This window comes from Dendrobates tinctorius, unplaced genomic scaffold, assembly GCF_039654945.1.
Source record: "Dendrobates tinctorius isolate UK_male_01 unplaced genomic scaffold, ASM3965494v1 ptg000093l, whole genome shotgun sequence".
NCBI lineage: Eukaryota > Metazoa > Chordata > Amphibia > Anura > Dendrobatidae > Dendrobates > Dendrobates tinctorius.
Window position 1 is genome coordinate 10957589 of NW_027361761.1, and position 20607 is coordinate 10978195.

Sequence of the window (20607 nt, forward strand, 5' to 3'; positions counted from 1 at the left end):
GCATCCAGTCCCTTCTTAAATTTTAGTAGTGAATCACTCATTACAACATCATATGGCAGAGAGTTCCATAGTCTCACTGCTCTTACAGTAAAGAATCCGCATCTGTGAGTATGCTTAAACCTTCTTTCCTCCAGACGTAGAGGATGCCCCCTTGTCCCCGTCACAGGTCTAAGAGTAAAAAGATCATTAGAAAGGTCTTTGTATTGTCCCCGCATATATTTATACATTGTAATAAGATCACCCCTAAGCCTTCGATTCTCCAAACTAAATAACCCCAAGTGTAATAACCTGTCTTGGTATTGCAGACCCCCTAGTTCCCTAATAACCTTGGTCGCTCTTCTCTGCACCCGCTCCAGTTCAGCTATGTCTTTCTTATACACCGGAGACCAGAACTGTACACAGTATTCTAAGTGTGGTCGCACTAGTGACTTATATAGAGGTAAAATTATGTTCTCCTCATGAGCATCTATGCCTCTTTTAATGCATCCCATTATTTTATTTGCCTTTGCAGCAGCTGCTTGACTCTGGCCACTAAATGTAACATAGACTCTGGCCACTAAATGTAACATAGTAACATAGTAACATAGTTATTAAGGTTGAAGGGAGACTTTAAGTCCATCTAGTTCAACCCATATCCTATCCTAACTTGCCCTAACATGTTGATCCAGAGGAAGGCAAAAAAACCCCATGTGGCAACAGTAAGCTTCACATTGGGGAAAAAAATTCCTTCCCGACTCCACATACGGCAATCAGACTAGCTCCCTGGATCAACGCAATATTAAGGAGACTAGTGTATATACCCATACCCATATATATGTGAGTTTGTCGTCCACCCATACACCCAGGTCTTTTTCAGTGACTGTTTTGCCCAGTGTTTTACAATTAAGCACATAATTATACAACTTGTTCGTTCTACCCAAGTGCATGACCTTACATTTATCCCCATTAAAGCTCATTTGCCATTTATCAGCCCAAGCTTCTAGTTTACATAAATCCTCCTGTAATATAAAATTGTCCTCCTCTGTATTAATTACCCTGCAGAGTTTAGTGTTTATCTGCAAATATTGAAATTCTACTCTCTATGCCCCCTACAAGGTCATTAATAAATATGTTAAAAAGAAGCGGGCCCAAAACTGACCCCTGTGGTACCCCACTGCTAACCGTGACCCAGTCCGAGTGTGCTCCATTAATAACCACCCTTTGTTTCCTATCCCTGAGCCAGCTCTTAACCCACCTACACATATTTTCCCCTATCCCCATTGTTCTCATTTTATGTATCAACCTTTTGTGTGGCACCGTATCAAAAGCTTTTGAAAAGTCCATGTACACTACGTCCACTGCATTCCCTTGGTCCAGTGCTTAATTCCTGCAGTACTCGGTGGTGTATCCCATCCGGGCCCGGGGATTTGTCAATTTTAGTGATTTGTAGACACCGCCGTACTTCCTGCTGGGTTAAGCAGGTGACATTTAATGGAGAATTTTTATCCCTGATCATGTTATCCGTCATGGGATTTTCTTGTGTAAATACTGTTGAAAAAAAGTCATTTAGCATATTGGCTTTTTCCTCATCCTCATCCACCATTTCACCCAGACTATTTTTAAGGGGACCAACACTATCATTTTTTAGCTTCTTACTATTTATGTAGTTAAAGAATATTTTGGGATTATTTGTACTTTCTCTGGCAATGAGTCTCTCTGTCTCAATCTTTGCTGTCTTGATTTGCTTTTTGCAGAATTAATTTAATCTTCTGTATTTATTTAATGCCTCATCACTACCTACTTGCTTTAATTCTCTAAATGCTTTATTTTTATCTCTTATTGCGCCCCTTACAGCTCTATTTAGCCATAGTGGTTTCCTCCTATTTCTCGCATGTTTATTCCCATACGGTATATATTGTGCACAGGTCCTATTCAGGAGGATAATAAACGTCTCCCATTTTCTTTGTGTATTTTTATGTCTCAGGATATCGTCCCAGTTAATTGCACCAAGATCATCTCTCATCCGTTGGAAATTTGCCTTCCTGAAGTTTAGTGTCCTTGTAACCCCTCTACTACACATCTTATTAAAGGATACATGAAAACTTATTAATTTGTGATCACTATTACCCAAGTGACCCTCAACCCTTACATTTGATATGCGGTCTGGCCTGTTGGATAATATTAGGTCTAGCAGTGCCCCCCCTCTTGTTGGGTCCTGAACCAGTTGTGAAAGGTAATTGTCTCTCATCGTTGTCAGAAACCCATTACCTTTGCTGGAACTGCAGGTTTCGGTTCCCCAATGTATTTCCGGGTAGTTGAAGTCCCCCATAATAATGACTTCTCCTTGAGTCGCAGCTTCATCTATTTGCTTTATGAGGATATTCTCTGTAGCTTCCATTATTTTTGGAGATTTATAACAAACCCCTATCAGTAATTTATTATTTTTCCCCCCTCCCCTTATCTCTACCCACAGGGACTCTACATTTTCATTAGATTCATATATATTATCATGAAGGATGGGTTTTAAGGATGATTTTACATATAAACACACGCCTCCCCCTCGCTTATTTGTACGGTCATTTCTGAACAGACTATAGCCCTGTAAATTAACCGCCCAGTCATGGCTCTCATCCAGCCATGTCTCAGATATCCCCACCATGTCATAATTATGTTCCAACAACATTAACTCCAATTCCTCCATTTTGTTGGCGAGGCTTCTGGCATTAGTATACATGCACTTTATGTATCTCTCTGTACCTCTATTCTTTCTTAAATTATTAACTGTTCTAACCCCACCCCCATGCCACCTCCACCCCCAATGTCATTATTTGTGCCCAGGTCTCTATCTGCACTGTCTTCGCCTCCTATAAAAGGAATACCCTCCCCCCCGTCCCTAGTTTAAACACTCCTCCAACCTTCTAGCCATTTTCTCCCCCAGCACAGCTGCACCCCCCCATTGAGGTGCAGCCCGTCCCTAGCGTAGAACCTGTAGCCAACTGAGAAGTCGGCCCAGTTCTGCAGGAACCCAAACCCCTCCTTCCTACACCAATTCCTGAGCCACTTATTAACCTCCCTAATCTCCCATTGCCTCTCTGGCGTGGCACGTGGTACAGGAAGTATTTCCGAAAATACCACCTTGGAGGTCCTTGCTTTAAGCTTACAGCGTAATTCCCTGAAATCATCTTTAAGGACCTTCCACCTACCTCTAACTTTGTCATTTGTGCCAATGTGCACCATGACCGCTGGATCCTCACCAGCCCCTCCCAGTAATCTGTCAACCCGATCAGCGATGTGTCAGACTCGAGCACCAGGTAGGCAGCACACCGTTCGACGATCCCTGTCTTTGTGACAGATTGCCCTATCTGTTCCCCTAATAATTGAGTCTCCCACTACCAGAACCTGTCTGGCCTGCCCTGCTCTCCTATTTCCCCCCTTACTGGAGCAGACACTCCTCCGGCTTTCAGAGGACATGCCTTGCTGCAGCAGTGCTACTCCTGCACTGACACTCCCCTCATCTGCCAACTTAGCAAACTTATTGGGGTGTGCCAGATCAGGACTAGCCTCCCTGGTGCTCTTCCCTCTACCCCGCCTTCTAACTGTCACCCAGCTAGCTGCTTCATTGTCCTGCAGCTCCAACCTAGCATCCCCCCCCTCATCTATCCCATTGAGCGTCTGCTCAGTGAGCAGAAGACTCCTTTCCATATTGTCTATGGATCTCAGTGTTGCCAGCTGCACATTTAGATCCAGTATCTGGGCTTCCAAATGCACAACGTGCTCACATCTCGCACAGCAGTATGCACCCTCGACCGGCTGTTCAAGGATTTCATACATGCGGCAAGACGTGCACTGGATGGCATTGGCAATAGTGGAGCACATCCTAATGGGGATTGCACCAGACAATAAGAGAAGCAAAAATAAATTAAAAAAAAAAAAAGTATTAATATAACAGTAATTCAGTAAGACCTCCCTTGGAAACTCCCTGAATCTAAAGTCACTGAATTTGAAGTCACACACTTACCACAGTTCGCACTTACACTCAGGTCACACTCAGCTCGTTCACACTCGCTCAGGAAGAAGATTTAAAAGAGTTTTTTTTTTTTTTTTTCCCCTTTTACCAGCACACCACCTTGCTGCTCAATGCACTTCCAAAAGGAGTTGAGCCCCAACCAGCTGCCCCTTATAAACCCTTAATTACTGTATGAACTCCCACCCTTAATTAACCCCTTGTGAATATAGTTACACCTCAAGATTTAAATGCAATATAGTTAACCCTTAAAAACACAGATAGTAAAATAAGAGATTAACCCTGAAGAGAGAAAATATAGGTTAAACAAGCCCCCAAAGCCCCCAAAAATTGAACAGGTAGAAAGCACTCAGCAACCTACAATTCAGCAACTCACACAGGTATTTGTTATAGGTTTTCCAAATACCTCATGATTATCACATTTCTACCTGGCAGTAGTTTTATGTCTTACACATTCCCTTGTGTTACAGATTAAAGCTTACCTGCCTCCTTGTGATGATAATGACAATGTTAGACACAAAAAATCTTTACGAAAACGATCGACGGGGAGAGCTGTGAATATCCCAGCCGAGGCTGTTGAGAGTGTGGTGAGTATAGCATCATTAAAAGAAAAGTGGTAAATACTATGTCCTACTTATTTTTATGGAATTCGAGAATTTTATCTCTTTGGGTCACTCCCATCAGAAAGCTTTTAGCTATGGTGTATTCCCCTGCTATCAGTCTTACCAGAAATTCTCCCAATCTTCTGCAGTCATGTCCTGCAGTTTTCCCCCTGCCTTGTGTAGATCCAAAAAGGTGGAGAATTTTTAATAACAAGTATTGACAACGTTTATATACTATTGATGAGGAAATCTGATGAAATTCGACAGATCTGCTTGAATTTTGGCTAATAAATTTGAGTCGCATCAAATTTATTCTTTGCAAATCACATGTGCCTTAATATGTCTAGAATAAAAATACTCACCTCAGCACAGTGATTGTATAGCCAATGACACAGCCCCTCTGCTGTTTTGTTTGCTCTTTAGGTTTCTTCTCCTGTTGCATCTCGACATTTATTGGTCCATCTATGTTGACTAGGCCTCAAAACAACAGGAAGAAGGTCCCCATAATGTCATGTCGTGTGAGACCTGGTCAAAGTAGGAAGCTTAAAATTCCTCCTGGCCTCACATGAAGTCATGACATCAGGGCAACATTATAGTGTTTTGAGGCCTAGTCAGCATCAAGGTGGCTAAAGATGCCAGGACACGGATGGAGAAGATGCCTGAAGACCAGACTGGAGCATATAAGGGTTTGTGTGCTTAGACAGGTGAAGCCCGGGACGAGATGAGTTTAACCCCTTCAGTACCAAGGGTGGTTTGCACGTTCATGACCGGGCCAATTTTTACAATTCTGACCAGTGTCCCTTTATGAGGTAATAACTCTGAAACGCTTCCATGGATCCCGGTGATTCTGACATTGTTTTCTCGTGGCATATTGTACTTCATGTTAGTTGTAAAATTTCATTCAAATAACTTGCGTTTATTTGTGAAAAAAATGGAAATTTGGCAAAACATTTTAAAATTTCGCAATTTTCCAACTTTGAATTTTTATGCCCTTAAATCACAGAGATACGGCACACTAAAAACTTAATAAATAACATTTCCCACATGTTTACTTTACATCAGCACAATTTTGGAACCAAAATATTTTTTGTTAGGAAGTAATAAGGGTTAAAAATTGGCCAGCGATTTCTCATTTTTGTAATACCTTTTTATTTTTACGGACCACATCACATTTGAAGCCACTTTGAGGGGTCTATATGATGGAAAATACCCAAAAGTGACAACATTCTAAAAACTGCACCCCTTAAGGTGCTCAAAACCACATTCAAGAAGTTTATTAACCCTTCAGGTGCGTCACAGGAATTTTTTTGAATATTTAAAAAAAAATGAACATTTAACTTTTTATCACAAAAAAAATACTTCAGGTTCACAGAAGTTTATAACGACCGGGCATGAAAATAAAAAAAATCGTATTTTTTCCACAAGCATGATCTTTTAGTCACCAATTTTTTTATTTTCCCAAGGGTACCTGGAGAAATTGGACGCCAAAAGTTGTTGTCCAATTTGTCCTGAGTACACTGATACCCCATATGTGGGAGAAAACTACTGTATGGGCACACGTCGGGGCTCGGAAGAGAAGTAGTGACGTTTTGGAATGCAGACTTTGATGGAATGGTCTGCGGGTGTCATGTTGCTTTTGCAGAGCCACTGATGTACCTAAACAGTGGAAACCCCCCACAAGTGACCCCATTTTGGAAACTAGACCCCCTAAGGAACTTATCTAGATGTGTGGTGAGCACTTTGAACCCCCCAGTGCTTCACAGAAGTTTATAACGACCGGGTGTGAAAATAAAAATATTGTATTTTTTCAACAAACATGATCTTTTAGTCCCCATTTTTTATTTTCCCAAGGGTACCAGGAGAAATTGGACACGAAAAGTTGTTGTCCAATTTGTCTGGAGTACGCTGATACCCCATATGTGGGAGAAAACTACTGTATGGGCACACGTCGGGGCTCGGAAGGGAAGTAGTGACGTTTTGGAATGCAGACTTTGATGGAATGGTCTGCGGGTGTCATGTGCGTTTGAAGAGCCCCTGATGTACCTAAACTATTGAAACTCCCCACAAGTGACCCCATTTTGGAAACTAGACCCCCTACATAACTTATCTAGATGTGTGGTGAGCACTTTGAACCCCCAAGTGCTTCACAGAAGTTTAAAATGCCAGGGCGTGAAAATAAAAAATCATTTTTTTCTACAAAAATGATATTTTTGCCCCCAATTTTTTATTTTCCTAAGAGTAACAGGAGAAATTGGACCCCAAAAGTTGTTTTGCAATTTGTCCTGAGTAGATTGATACCCTATATGTGGGGGTAAAACACTGTTTGGGTGCATGGCAGAGCTTGGAAGGGAAGGAGCACCATTTGACTTTTTCAACGCAGAATTGGCTGGAATTGAGATCAGACGCCATGCTGCATTTGGAGAGCAACTGATGTGCCCAAACAGTGGAAACCCCCAATTATAACTCCAACCCTAACCCCAACACACCCCTAACCCTAATCTCAGCCCTAACCCTAGCCCTAACCCTAATCCTAGCCCTAGCCTTAACCCTAGCCCTAACCCTAACCCTAGCCCTAACCCTAGCCCTAACCCTAATGGGAAAATGGAAATAAATACATTTTATTTAATTTTATTATTTTTCCCTAACTGATAATGGGGGTTTTGATTTACTATTTATGGTGGTTTTTATATTTGGCAGCTGTCACACGCTAAAAGATTCTTTTTATTGTAAAAATAGTTTTTGCATCACCACATATTGAGAGCTATAATTTTTTCCATATTTTGACCCACTGAGTCATGTGAGGTCTTATTTTTTGCGGGACGAGTTGACGCTTTTATTGGTATCATTTTTGGGCACGTGACATCTTTTGATCGCTTTTTATTCCGATTTTTGGGACGCAGAATGAACAAAAACCAGCATTTCATGAATTTCTTTTGGGGGGTGCGTTTACACCGTACTGCCTGTGGTAAAATTGATAAAGTACTTTTATTCTTCGGGTCAATACGGTTACAGCGATACCTCATTTAGATTTTTTTTATATTTTGTCAGTTTTATGCAGTGAAAACAATTTTATATAAAAAATAATTATTTTTGCATCGCTTTATTCTGCGAGCTATAACTTTCTTATTTTTTGCTGATGATGCTGTTTGGCAGCTCGTTTTTTGCAGGACAAGATGACGTTTTCAGCGGTACCATGGATATTTATATGCGTCTTTTTGATTGCGCGTTATTTCACTTTTTGTTCGATGGTATGATAATAAATCATTATTTTTTGCTTCATTTTTTATTTTTATTTTTTAAGGGGTTCACTAAAGGGGTTAACTAGTGGGACAGGTTTATAGGGTGGGTCGTTACGGACCCGGCGATTCCAAATATGTGTACTTTTATTGTTTTTTTTTATTTCCAAAAAATGAATTTATTAGGGAATATTTTTTTTTTTTTATTTATTTAGCAATTTTTTTTAAATTATTTTTACACTTTTTTTTTAACTTTATTGCATTGTCCCAGGTGGTACATCACTGTCCTGTGACAGATCGCTGATCTGTCACATCACAGATCGCTGAGACAGATCAGTGATCTGTCACAGGTAGTGCAGAAGGCTTCCTCCTTGCCTGCGCTTTGCAGGCATTAGGAAGCCAGCTCCCTGCAGGCCCCCGAAGGTCCCCGTCGCCATCTTGGATCCGGGGACCTGCAGGGAAAGAGCCCCCCGGAGCAGCGCTGCACATTGCGCTGCTGTGGGGGGCTCAGGTAAGCACGGAGGGAGCCCCCTCCCTGCCGATGCTTCCTTTTAACCCCTGGTACACCGCGATCGTGTTTGATTGCGGTGTGCAAGGGGTTAACGTGTCGGGGGCGGTCTGTGACCGTCTCTGACACATTGTGCCGGGTGTCAGCTGTGATAATCAGCTGACACCCGGCCGCGATCAGCGGCGCTCACCACGTGAGCGCCGCTGATCGCTATGACGTAATATTCCGTCCATGGGACATAGGTCCAGGGTCACATGGACGGAATATTACGTCCATTGTAGGTAAGGAGTTAATATTTAAAAAAATAAAAAACCTTTTGAGTATATTTCACCAAAAATTGGAAATGAGTCTATGAATTTTTGGAGAAAGCAAATGAATATGATTTGTTTAGAATCGGTTCATTCACTTCTAGAATTAAACTGTTTGAATTGATTTAATTCATAAAAAAATAATTGTGTGCATTATCAATTTCCCAGGCCAATACTCCGTTTTCAGCTTTGTCAACCGAACTCCCGGCCATACAGAAAGAGATTGTTGATGTTCATAATAAATATAGACGCCAGGCTGTCCCAGGTGCGAGAAATATGCTGAAGATGGTAAGTCAAACACAGGTGAAGTTAGATGGTTTATAATTGTCGCTTCGTCGTGGGATGCTGAACCCATCAGGATCCAATAGCAAAATTCATGATCAATGATGACCGCTAATGGTAAGTCATCCTAGTGGTAAATCCAGTGAACTGTGACAACTTCTTGCCATCAGCCTTGTGTCAGAAAATATACTTGTGTGCAAGGACTGCAAGAAAATATAACTTTTAATAAGTGAAAATGTAAGTTACATTAACTGATAAAGTAGTTATTAACATTTCATAAGTTTTTAAACTTATATTGACAGATACATCAAGTTTATGCAATGACCCAATGTGTACAGTACAGAGTTGACTCTTATTTTTCTAGACTTCTACCATTCGTCCTGGCAACTGGTTATCATCTTAAGGGCCAAATCCTGACGGATGACAGCTCATTCTTGTCTAATAAGTACTCTGAGGTTATAACAATATCTGTACCTTTGTTTATCCATCCGCATTTTGAGGATTGACCATGGTTCTCACTGGAACTGAGATCATGGGGAGTTTCCTGGTCACGGACCCAAATTTCAGTGTTTATTTTCACCAATCCATTTAGTCATAACTTTTGACTTGTGACATATCTAAATCATGCTGAAAAAGTCAACAAATATAGAGAGTGAGGCAGCACATCCAGTGAAATTAACCTTTTATTAGCCCATGCAACACTTTAGCTTCCGCAAGCTTTCCTCAAACTTGAGAAAAGTTCACAGGAGCTGAAACATCACATGGGTTAATCATAGAATCATAGGTTCATTTCACTGGATGTCTCCATAATTGTTGACTGTTGGTGATGGTTGGCTCAGGTCCTTGGTGGCGTGCATCCCCTCTTTCAAATTGGCAGTACTCCTGCCTTTCCTTTAACTATGCTGGAAAAAGCATTGTTCATCAAGAAATTTTTCCTGGATCGTTGGCAGAATTTGTTGTTAGGCCGGGGTCACACTAACCGGCGCAAAATATGGTCCGTAGTTTACAGGCGTAATACAGATGAATGACCCCTAAATAGTGCTCCGTAGGTCATCCGTATGCAATCCGTATGGCGAGATTTTCTCGCCGCCTTGCAAAATGGACATATAATGGAGCCCTATGACAGGGTTTATAATAGCAACGAAAAAATAGATATAGACACATAGAATGCATATATATATATACCCACAAGTCATTGAGATAAACATATATAAATATATAAATTTATATTTCACAGAGTTCTTCATAGCAGAATAGCCGCTAGTTAAATTGCCAGCTTCTATCAAATCCTTCCCCAACCCGACATGAAATGACAGATGGTTTACATTCAGAAAAGCATTTCATTTCATGTTTGTTTTATATGTCCTTGACTAATAATTAGATGCGGGTTTGTGTGCAAAATTTGGGAGTTGTAGTTGTTATTTTAAGGGGTTAATTCGCTTATAAAAAATGCATGGGCTTCCCATTGCCCTGTAGCGGTGGCGAATGGGTTAATCTAACAAAGGGTTAATGTCACCTTACAATCGAATGGTGACATTAACCCTTTGTTAGATTAATCCACTCGCCACCAATATAGGGCAAAGGGAAGCCCACACATTTTTTAACAATGAATTAACCCCTTAAAATAACAACTACAACTCCCAAATTTTGCACACAAACCCTCATCTAATTATTAGTCAAGGACATATAAAAAAACATGAAATGAAATGCTTTACTGAGTGTAAACCATGTGTCATTTCATGTCGGGTTGGGGAATGATTTGATAGAAGCCGGCAATTTAATTAGCGGCTATTCTGCTATGAAGAACTCTGTGAATTATATATATATATATATGTTTGTCACAATGACATGTGTATATATATATATATTCTATGTGTCTATATCCATTCTTTTGTTTCTTTATTAAACCTGTCAGTATGAGTTTACTGTATCGCGCACTGAATTGCCGGCTTTTCTAAAAGACACCGGGTGCGTATTTCTCGCAAGTCACATGTGTGGTCCGTGTGTAATCCGTATTTTTTGCGCACCTATAGACTTACATTGGTGTATTACGGCCGTAGTACGCTGACAATCGCAGCATGCTGCGATTGGCATGGACCGTAGAATACGCCCGAGAAATATACGGCTGTTGGGAGCTGGCCCATAGAGAATCATTTGTCCGTGTGTAATGCGTGCTTTTAGCGCCCCTCACTCGTCCGTATTCCTCGCTAGTGTGACCCCGGCCTTAGAGGATGTTTAGGTTTCTCACCCAGCGGTGCCATAAGTGAGGTCACAGGGGCTCATGAGCTGATGAACCCGGGTGAACTTTCTCACTGCAGCACAGCGCATAAACTGCAGGAGTGACTACACGCTCCTGTCAGTGTGTCACTGTCTGTGATGTATAGCAGTCGCATCAGCTGATGTGACTGCTCTACAAATGATCCGAATTGTCACAGGATAGTATGGATTAGAGAGGTTAAGTGAGGGATATGGTGGTTTATTATTTTTCACATTCCCAGGTGACATGGGCATCAGGGTTTAGGCGTTAGGGTGAATTTGTGTTTTTTTCTTTTTTTTTTTTTTTTACAGAAGACAAAGGGCTTCAGGGGTTAGGTGTAAGGTGAGTATGTACTGTGTTTTTTTTATTTTTATATCAATATTTCTTTATTTTAACTTTTTTTTACATTGAGCACAGGTACCGGCTGATGGCTCTGCCCACTTGACACCGCCTGCTCCCACTGTAATCAGTGACAGAAGGTGTCGGCTGATGGGAGTAGTAGTCTGTCATCAGCCGACACCTGTGACCTGCTGTATGCTTTTTACTGTGGGTCACAATGACATCTGTGGTGTCACACTGACCTCTGACAGCATGACCCTGCAGTAACGATCTTACTGGCGGTAATGTTACCACCAATCAGAACCGCCGCGCCAGTGTTTCTCAAGCTGACACACAGATGACAGCGTGGGAAACACCAGATATGGGGGTTCATAAATATGCAAGCAAAAGGTCAGAAAATCTGCAACCATTTTTATACCTCAGTTTTCTCTGCGTATTTGACTGATTCAATTGAAGTCAATGGGTGAGAAATGCGGCAAAAATGCACAAAGAATTGATATGCTGCAGATTTAAACGCAGCACAAATCCTGAAAGGAAAATTACGGATCATGTGCACAACACTTCAGTATTCTCTTTGACTTTGCTGACATAAGGATTCCCTAGCGTTTTTGGACCAATTCCGAGCAGATAAAATGCCGCAAAAGCACATCATGTGCATAGAGCCTTATATACAATGTCTGATATTATCTATACATGTCCACTATTAATTGTAAAGTGCTGCAAAATATATACTGGTGAGGTGATGTATAAAATTGCAATTATTGAAATAGATGCTGTAGATCGGCATTTGAACATGAAATTCAGCTTGCTGTTCTAGCTCTATAAATACTTTGATCAAGCCACAGTGGCGCTTTTGTGCCCTCTGGTACTTGTCATACTTAATAAATTGTGTGGGCAACATACTGTATATCATAAACTTTTATATTTGATAAAAAAATGTTCATACAGGTGCTTATCACAAAATGAGAATATCATCAAAAAGTGAATTTATTTCAGTTCTTCAATACAAAAAGTGACTCTCATATATTCTATAGAGTCATTACACAGAGGGATCTATTTCACGTGTTTATTTCTGTTAATTTCGTTGTAAAGAAAGAGAAAAAGCAGGATGGCCCTCACTGTTCATGTGAATCAAATCTCTTTATTTCACATACGCAAGGCATCGGCATAGGCACGGGAGCAATGTGCTGGAAGACGGTGTTTTTTATTAATGTGAAAAATATATCTGCAGACATTCCGGGTATTTTTTCACACAACAGTGCCGGATATCTATTTTCTCAATTTGTGGACAGTTATTTCTGTTAATGTTGATGATTACGGCTTACAGCCAATGAAAACCCAAAAGTCATTATCTCAGTAAATTAGAATACTTTATAACATCAGCTTGAAAAATGATTTTAAAAGCTGAAATGTTGGCCTCCTGAAATGTACATCAGTAAATGCAGTCAATACTTGGTCGGGGCTCCTTTTGCATCAATTACTGCATCAATTTGGCGTGGCATGGAGACGATCAGCCTGTGGCACTGCTGAGGGGTTATGGAAGCCCAGGTTGCTTTGATCGCAGCCTTCAGCTCTTCTGCATTGTTGGGTCTGGTGTCTCTCATCTTCCTCTTGACAATACTCCATAGATTCTCTATGGGGTTAAGGTCAGGCAAGTTTGCTGCCAATCAAGCACAGTGACACTGTTGTTTGTAAACAAGGTAATGGTACACCGCCTGCTTCCACTGTAATCAGTGACAGAACGTGTCGGCTGATGGGAGTAGTAGTCTGTCATCAGCCCACACCTGTGACCTGCTGTAAGCAGTGTGGACAGGAGCCAAGTCCTGCTGGAGAATGACATTTCCAAAAGCTCCCCAAAAGCTTGTCAGCAGAGGGAAGCATGAAGTGCTCTAAAATTTCCTGGTAGACGGCTGCGCTGAGTTTGGTCTTGATAAAACACAGTGGACCTTCACCAGCAGATGACATGGCTCCCCAAACCATCACTGATTGTGGAAACTTCACACTAGACCTCCAGCAGCTTGGATTGTGGCCTCTCCACTCTTCCTCCAGACTCTGGGACCCTGTTTCCAGTTGAAATGCAAAATTTACTTTCATTTTAAAGCAACACCTTGGTCCACTGAGCAACAGTCCAGTTCTTTTTCTCCTTGGCCCATGTAAGACGCTTAAGGCGTTGTCTATCTGTCATGACACAAAGAGTCCAACACTTGTATCCCATGTCCTAGAGACGTCTGTGCGAGGTGGTTCTTGAAGCAATGACTCCAGCAGCAGTCCACTCCGTGTGAATCTTCGCCAAATTTTTGAATGGCCTTTTCTTAACAATCCTTTCAAGGCTGCGGTTTGCTTGTGCACCTTTTTCTACCACACTTTTTCCTTCCATTTCACTTTCCATTAATATGCTTGGATACAGCCAGCTTCTTTAGCAATGACCTTTTGTGGCTTACCCTCCTTGTGGAGTGTGTCAGTGACTGCCTTCTGGACATCTGTCAGGTCAGATGTCTTCCCCATGATTGTGGAGCCTACTGAAACAGAAGCCTTTGCAGGTGTTTTTTTGTTAATTATTCTAATTCACTGAAATAAAGACTTTTGGGTTTTCATTGGCTGTAAGCCATAATCATCAACATTAACAGAAATAAGCACGTGAGTAATGACTCTATAGAATATATGAGTTTCACTTTTTGTATTGAAGAACTGAAATAAATTAACTTTTTGATGATATTCTAATTTTGTGAGAAGCACTTGTACATGTTTTTCATGGTTTTTTTTTTTGCAGGTTTGGAACCCAGAAGCTACTAAAACAGCTGGAAATTGGGCAAGACAATGTAAAGTTGGACACAGTCCTCAAAATTCAAGAGTAATAACCAGTAAGCTTCAACAATGCTTGGATTTATCATGGGAATACTTTCTTTTTATTGCTGCCAGGTTTTTAATTTGCTTGGAAGTTAAAGTTCCCTTTAACTTCATTTTAGCTTAAGGACTCCAATTTTTAACAAAACAAATTCAGGAAATGCTAGCAAAACCATGAACATCACAAGCACTGGGTGGTCATATATAGAGTTTTATAGTATAAATATTTATGTTTAATTTACTTGCTTATATAGCGCCATTAATTCCATCCAGAGCAAACTGACGAAACTCATGCAAGTGAATGGAGAGCATACAAACTCCTTACATGTTGTCCTTGGTGGGATTTAAACCTGGGACCCCAATACTGCAAAGCAACAATTCCAACCACTGAGCCATTGTGTTGCCGATCTCCAAAGAAAGCTTATTTTTCAATGCTGCCCATCTTGTGCCTCTTATATCAGGCTGTGTTGAGTCAAGAGAAAAAGTTTGCCTATTTACTACAACACAGAGACATAAAGTCCTTCAGCTTCAGAACATCAGATGCTTTTCTATTCCACGGTTTGAATTCCATTTCATTCATTAATGATATATTTTTCACAGGTTTTTTTTTTTTCTTTTTCAATATGATGAATGACAAGGTCAGGGAAGGGGGCATTTACTAGAATTATCTATTATTATTTGTGCATTTTCTCAATGTTTTGTACCTTTACCTGTAACATTCATCTTTTCAGATTTTAAGTGTGGAGAAAACGTATTTCTGTCTAACTTCAAGGTCCCCTGGGATGCGGTTATTGATTCTTGGTACAGTGAAATTGAGGACTATAAATATGGATTTGGGGCCTTATCTGATCTAGAGGTCGGCCACTTCACACAGGTAAGTGGCATCCATTGGGACTTTTTGTGAGAGGAAAAATTTCTGAACATGAAAAAACAATGTAATATAATATATGTTTTTTTATAAAAAAAAAAAAACTTCCTTCTCACCCCCACTGAGGGTGGTCTTTGTTGCCCTTTCTCATTTTCGGGTCCTCTACCAGAGGCCTGGAAGTTTGATGGTTCTGCGCAGGATCTTAATTGTTCCCAGTAATGCACATTTCTGGACTGAGAGCTCAGATGTTGCTCCTGGCATCTGTTGTAGCCATTCTTCCAGATTAGGGGTCACTGCTCCAAGTGCTCCTATCACCACTGGAATCACTGTTGCTTTCACTTTCCACAACTTCTCCAGTTCTCCTTTGAGGCCCTGGTATTTCTTCAGCTTCTCATATTCCTTGTTTCTGATGTTGCTGCCAGTTGACACTGCCACATCTATTATCATTGCTGTCTTCTGATCCTTGTCTACTTGTAAGTGGAAGGAACTAACTAGGCATGTCTCCTCTGTGAAGGATCTGGGACCGTCAGGGCTGTCACCAATATTGCGAGGTAGAACGCTTGAGACTCCAGACAGAACTCTGTGTTTGAGAAAAGGGGGAGTGGCTAAGCGGACAGATCCGCAGAGCGCGAATGACCAGTTTGGGCGGGAACTTCTGGCGCACGGGACGCCTGTGAGGTAAAATCAGCTGAAAGGCATCTGGGCAGAGCAGAGCAGAGCCTGGGATGGCAGAGTGCTTTGACAGGAGACTGTCGACTAAGTACCGTACCGCTCAGGCACCGCTGTCCCAGACAACATCACTGCCCTCGCTGAGACTGCTGACACAGCTTACAATGCTGCCACTGCCACCCGTGCTGACAGTACTGACCGTGAGAAACAGGGTCTGTGAACGGGACTTAGGGTGTGTGTCGATTCGGCATAGCGAACCGGGCTGCCCATTGTGAACTGTGTTTGGGCAGTGCTGCAAATCTCCGTAGTGTTGGGACACTCACCACTCAAGGATCACCCCCAGGGCAGGTGTGGAGATTACTCGGCACCGGGCCAGTGTCTCAAAGGGATGTCTCATGGTGGTGGCGGTGACCCGGTCCGTGGCCCTGGGTGTCCATGTGAAATAGGTGGAATGGAATAGAGTTTATTTGTAGGTAGTTTGTGACACCAGCTATGGTACTCGACAAGGAAGGTGTTAAGCCGACGCTGCGGTGCAGATCCTCTGGGACAGATGGTATAAGGCAGCAAAGATGTAATAGCTCACCACAGGTAGAGCTGTAGTCCCAGGGCAGTAATAATAGGGGTTGAGGTAGATGGTGTAGTGTTAGGCACAGAGATGTAGCAGTGCTGAGTAGGTTGCGCAGGAAGAAGGCAATGACACAGCTGAATGCAGTTCCAATTCTTTTACTCACGTTTTTGGCACAGACAGGTGCCCGCTTCAAAGCTGCAGTCTCCAGGTCAGGGGCTCAGCCAACTCCCAGGCAGATGGATTAACCCTTCCAGTACTCCCTTCCAAATGTGCCTTTTCTGAACGTCTCCTTTCTAGCGTTAATCTGAAGTACTTGTAGTTCTGAATTACACTCAAATTCCTCCTTTTGATGTTACTTATAACTCCACTCGTATGACAGGCAGCTGTAGCCTGCTTCGGAGACTCAATACAATCATGTCCCGGCTCACACACGTTGCCACTGTGTCTTTGAGTCTTAGGTGGGAATAAAGCGGTCACAACTATTCCTCTGTGTTCTGCTGTAGGATCATTAGTATCACACACAGCCTCGGATATCGACGCCCGTTGAACCCTCCTGGGATAACTTATGTACCGAAAGACTCCCTGAAGAATCAGTTCAGTTCTCCTGATTAGCATGGCTCCTACTGATCAGAATCATCAGATTTGGGTCGCTTCCAGGGCATAACTTGAGTACCTTTCTGGGTAGGGTAGAAGAGGCTAATATTGTCTGCCATGATTTGCTTTAGGGCGTCAGACAATTGCCGACCATGGTACCATGGAAGCAATTGATGGTGAAGTTGCAGCCTGTTTTGGGGTTGCCGCTGTTTCCCCCTGCTGCTTGGATGAGATTAGTTCCAGGCTTTGCTTTAGTGCCCCCTGGTGGGCAGACAAGATTTGGGTTTTTGTCATGTCCGGTGATGGTATCTTCCTTGTTTCCTGTTTTTCTTGAGCCCCCTGCTGGGCTAGTAACACGGCAGGGATCCTGCGGACGTTGAGGGCATATCATCCGCTGTCTCCAAGATGGCGGGTAAATGACACATAGTCCCCCTCATGCAAGTCGCGCTTTGGGTGTCCATGGACTAGATGGGCTTCCACGTCCCACCGGTTTACAAACAAATCAGGACCCCTCCTGGAGTCCTGAATAAATCCAAACCCCTGGTCATTGTCGAACCGGAGGACCAGTCTGCACCCCATAGGGTTGTGGTGCTCAAGCTGCTCCCTCCTGACCTGTTTCTTATGGAAAAGGTCCCACTCCGCCAGGGCCTGCTTCTGCCACTGACGCTCCCTCTCCTATTCAAATTTTAGGATCTGCTGCCTGCAGAACGCCTCAGTGGTCAAGGGGAACATTAGAGCTTAAGCTCCCTGCACTGCCTTTTTGCGAACCTCCGGCTTGCTACCCCCAATGGTATGGGGCTTCAAGATGGGAGTGGGTTCTAGTACTCCCCCCAGGGTGCCATCCTCCGGTCCCAGTGACATCCAATATGGCCTGACCGTTTTTCGGGATTAGTGGCGTTGCACTTGGGTCTAGCGGGGCCTCCCATGTCCCCGGGGCGTCGGACGTACCTGCTCCTGAAGGGCCGCGGTCTTCTTCTTCAGCCTCTGATGGTGGGGAGACTGGCAGGGCAGCGGGTACTGATGACAGTGGTCCCGGGGAAGTGCTGGTGGGTACTGATGGTGAGGGTACCTGGGGTGTGACTGTAGGTACCGGTGGTGAGGGTACCAAGATGGCGGACTCCTCCTGGGCAGCCTGGCATTGCCATTCCAACAGAGCCTGCTTGTCCTGCAGTTTCCTGTGCAGCTCCGCTATTTCCTCCTCCAGCTGCGACAGGTTGAGACATGGTGAGCATCCAGAGCCTGATTCCCCGGAGTCGGGAGACGCTGACTCCTCTCCACTGTGCTCCACAGGCCTCCTGCTGCTCTCCATCATGGCCTCCTGGTTCTGTGGCTTCTTCTTCTGCTCCTTTTCCCGCCATGGAGCTTCTCTCCACCCCCGAGGGGCTGTGTCTTTTTCCTTTGCCGCCATACCAGGCAAAGATCCGGACCCCTCTCTGGGTCGGCCATGACGCAGTAGCATAGAAGCACAGGCAGGGCGGTTCATGTCGTTTCGTGCTCTTTCTTGGGTGCCACCCACAAAGGCACAGCTCACTGCATGCCTCGAGGAACCGCCATGGTGGCCATCTTTACAGTCACAATTACAGTTCAATAAATCAATTCCTTTGCACATTTCAGGTTTTTCATTTCTCAAATTAATCAAATCTTCAGCACACAGGACCCGATGGCACAGGGCTTTGTAATCCTGTCCGTGACGCCAAAATGGATCACCCCCAGGGCAGGTGTGGGGATTACTCGGTACCGGGCCGGTGTCTCAAAGGGCTGTGTCACGGTGGTGGTGGTGACCCAGTCCATGGCCCTGGGTGTCCATGTGAAATAGATGGAAAGGAATAATTTATTTGTAGGTAGTTCGTGTCGCCACCTGTTGTACTCGGCAAGGAAGGTGTTAAGCCGACTCTGCGGTGCAGATCCTCTGGGACAGATGATATAAGGCAGCAAAGATGTAATAGCTCTCCACAAGTAGAGCTGTAGTTCCAGGGCAGTAATAATAGGGGTTGAGGTAGATGGTGTAGTGTTAGGCACAGAGATGTAGCAGTGCTGAGTAGGTTGTGCAGGAAGAAGGCAATGACACAGCTGAATGCAGTTCCAATTCTTTTACTCACGTTTCTGGCACAGACAGGTGCCTGACTTCTGAGCTGCAGTCTCCAGGTCAGGGGCTCAGCCAACTCCTAGGCAGATGGATTAACCCTTCCAGAACTCCCTTCCAAATGTGCCTTTTCTGAATGTCTCCTTTTCTAGCGCTAATCTGAAGTACTTGTAGTTCTGAATTACACTCAAGTTCCTCCTTCTTGATGTTACTTAAGCTCCACTCGTATGACAGGTGGCTGTAGCCTGCTTCGGGGACTCAATACAATCATGTCCCGGCTCACACACGTTGCCACTGTGTCCTTGAGTCTTAGGTGGGAATTAAGCTGTCACAACTATTCCGCCGGTTTCTGCTGTAGGATCATTAGTTTCACACACAGCTTTGGATATCGGCGCCCGGCCTTGGCGCAATGAACTTAGGGAAGTGCTCTGCACTAGCCTTAATCCACAGTCTCTATCCTCCTCACGTTCCGAGCTTGTCTATCTTCCTTCTGAACAAATGATCTTTCTCTCTTCCTCTTTCCTTGCTAGCAGCTCCACCTTACAGGAGGCTGCTGCATCTACGTACATCCTTTCCCAGGGGAGACTGACCTAACTTCCTGACAGCTTTCCCCTCTGGTTTTTCTAAGCTCCACCCACCACCCAGCACCCTTCATGAACCAAAGCAGCTGCCATAAAGGATGCTCTGCTGTTCTAACGTGTCTGTGCTGGATGTAGGTGCTGGAGTCTGGTCAGGTGTTACCATCTTACCTGTGGAGTGGAATACTACACCTCAGGAGAAGGTGAACTACCTCTGTGGCGACTGAACCCTCAGGAGTGCCACACTGAGGATAAGGACATATCCCTCTTCATCACCTCATCTGCTGGACCCAAGACGTGCATCAGGATCCCAAGGATTCGCCGCCATCATCAGGACCACAGGAGGACATTGCCAACGTCAAAAGATACTACATCATTTACCTCAGGATTGTTACAGACCCTCACTGTGATGCAATCTAGGCAGCACCAGTCACAAACAGAAGTTCCACCATGACTGGCGCCTGAGTGATAAGTTATATTTTATTGTATTGTCGGCTTTACTTGTCCCTGTTCCTTAAGCTATTCCCTTAGCCTTTTGCTGTATTAGGGAATATTATCCCTCCGTTTTCTCCTTGCGCGGAGTTTCTACTGTATAATAAACCTCGTTCACCCTTGGCCTGTGTACCGTCCGTTACTGCATCCTACATGCCTGCAGTCTCCTCACATATTATGACAATGTCTGGTTGGTTAGCCAACACCTGCTTATCCATCTGGATCTTTAAGTCCCACAGGATTTTAGCCCTTTCACTCTTCACCACTTTTTCTGCGGTCTCCCACCTCGACTTAGGAGGACTTAGCCCATATGCTGTGTGCAGATGTTCCTGTATACATTTCCTGCTACTTGGTTGTGGCGTTCGGTATGCGCTGT

At 43.5% G+C, this 20607-nt stretch overlaps 1 protein-coding gene across 1 annotated transcript in view; it reads left to right on the forward strand.

The window, feature by feature from the left end:
• LOC141098543 (cysteine-rich venom protein-like) overlaps positions 1–20607 on the forward strand; it is a 48451-nt gene that overhangs the window by 8392 nt on the left and 19452 nt on the right. Inside the window, exons 4-7 of the mRNA XM_073586421.1 lie at positions 4474–4590; positions 8826–8945; positions 14306–14396; positions 15111–15253. Coding sequence (XP_073442522.1) covers positions 4474–4590; positions 8826–8945; positions 14306–14396; positions 15111–15253 — 471 coding nt within the window. The remainder of the gene's footprint in view (positions 1–4473; positions 4591–8825; positions 8946–14305; positions 14397–15110; positions 15254–20607) is intronic.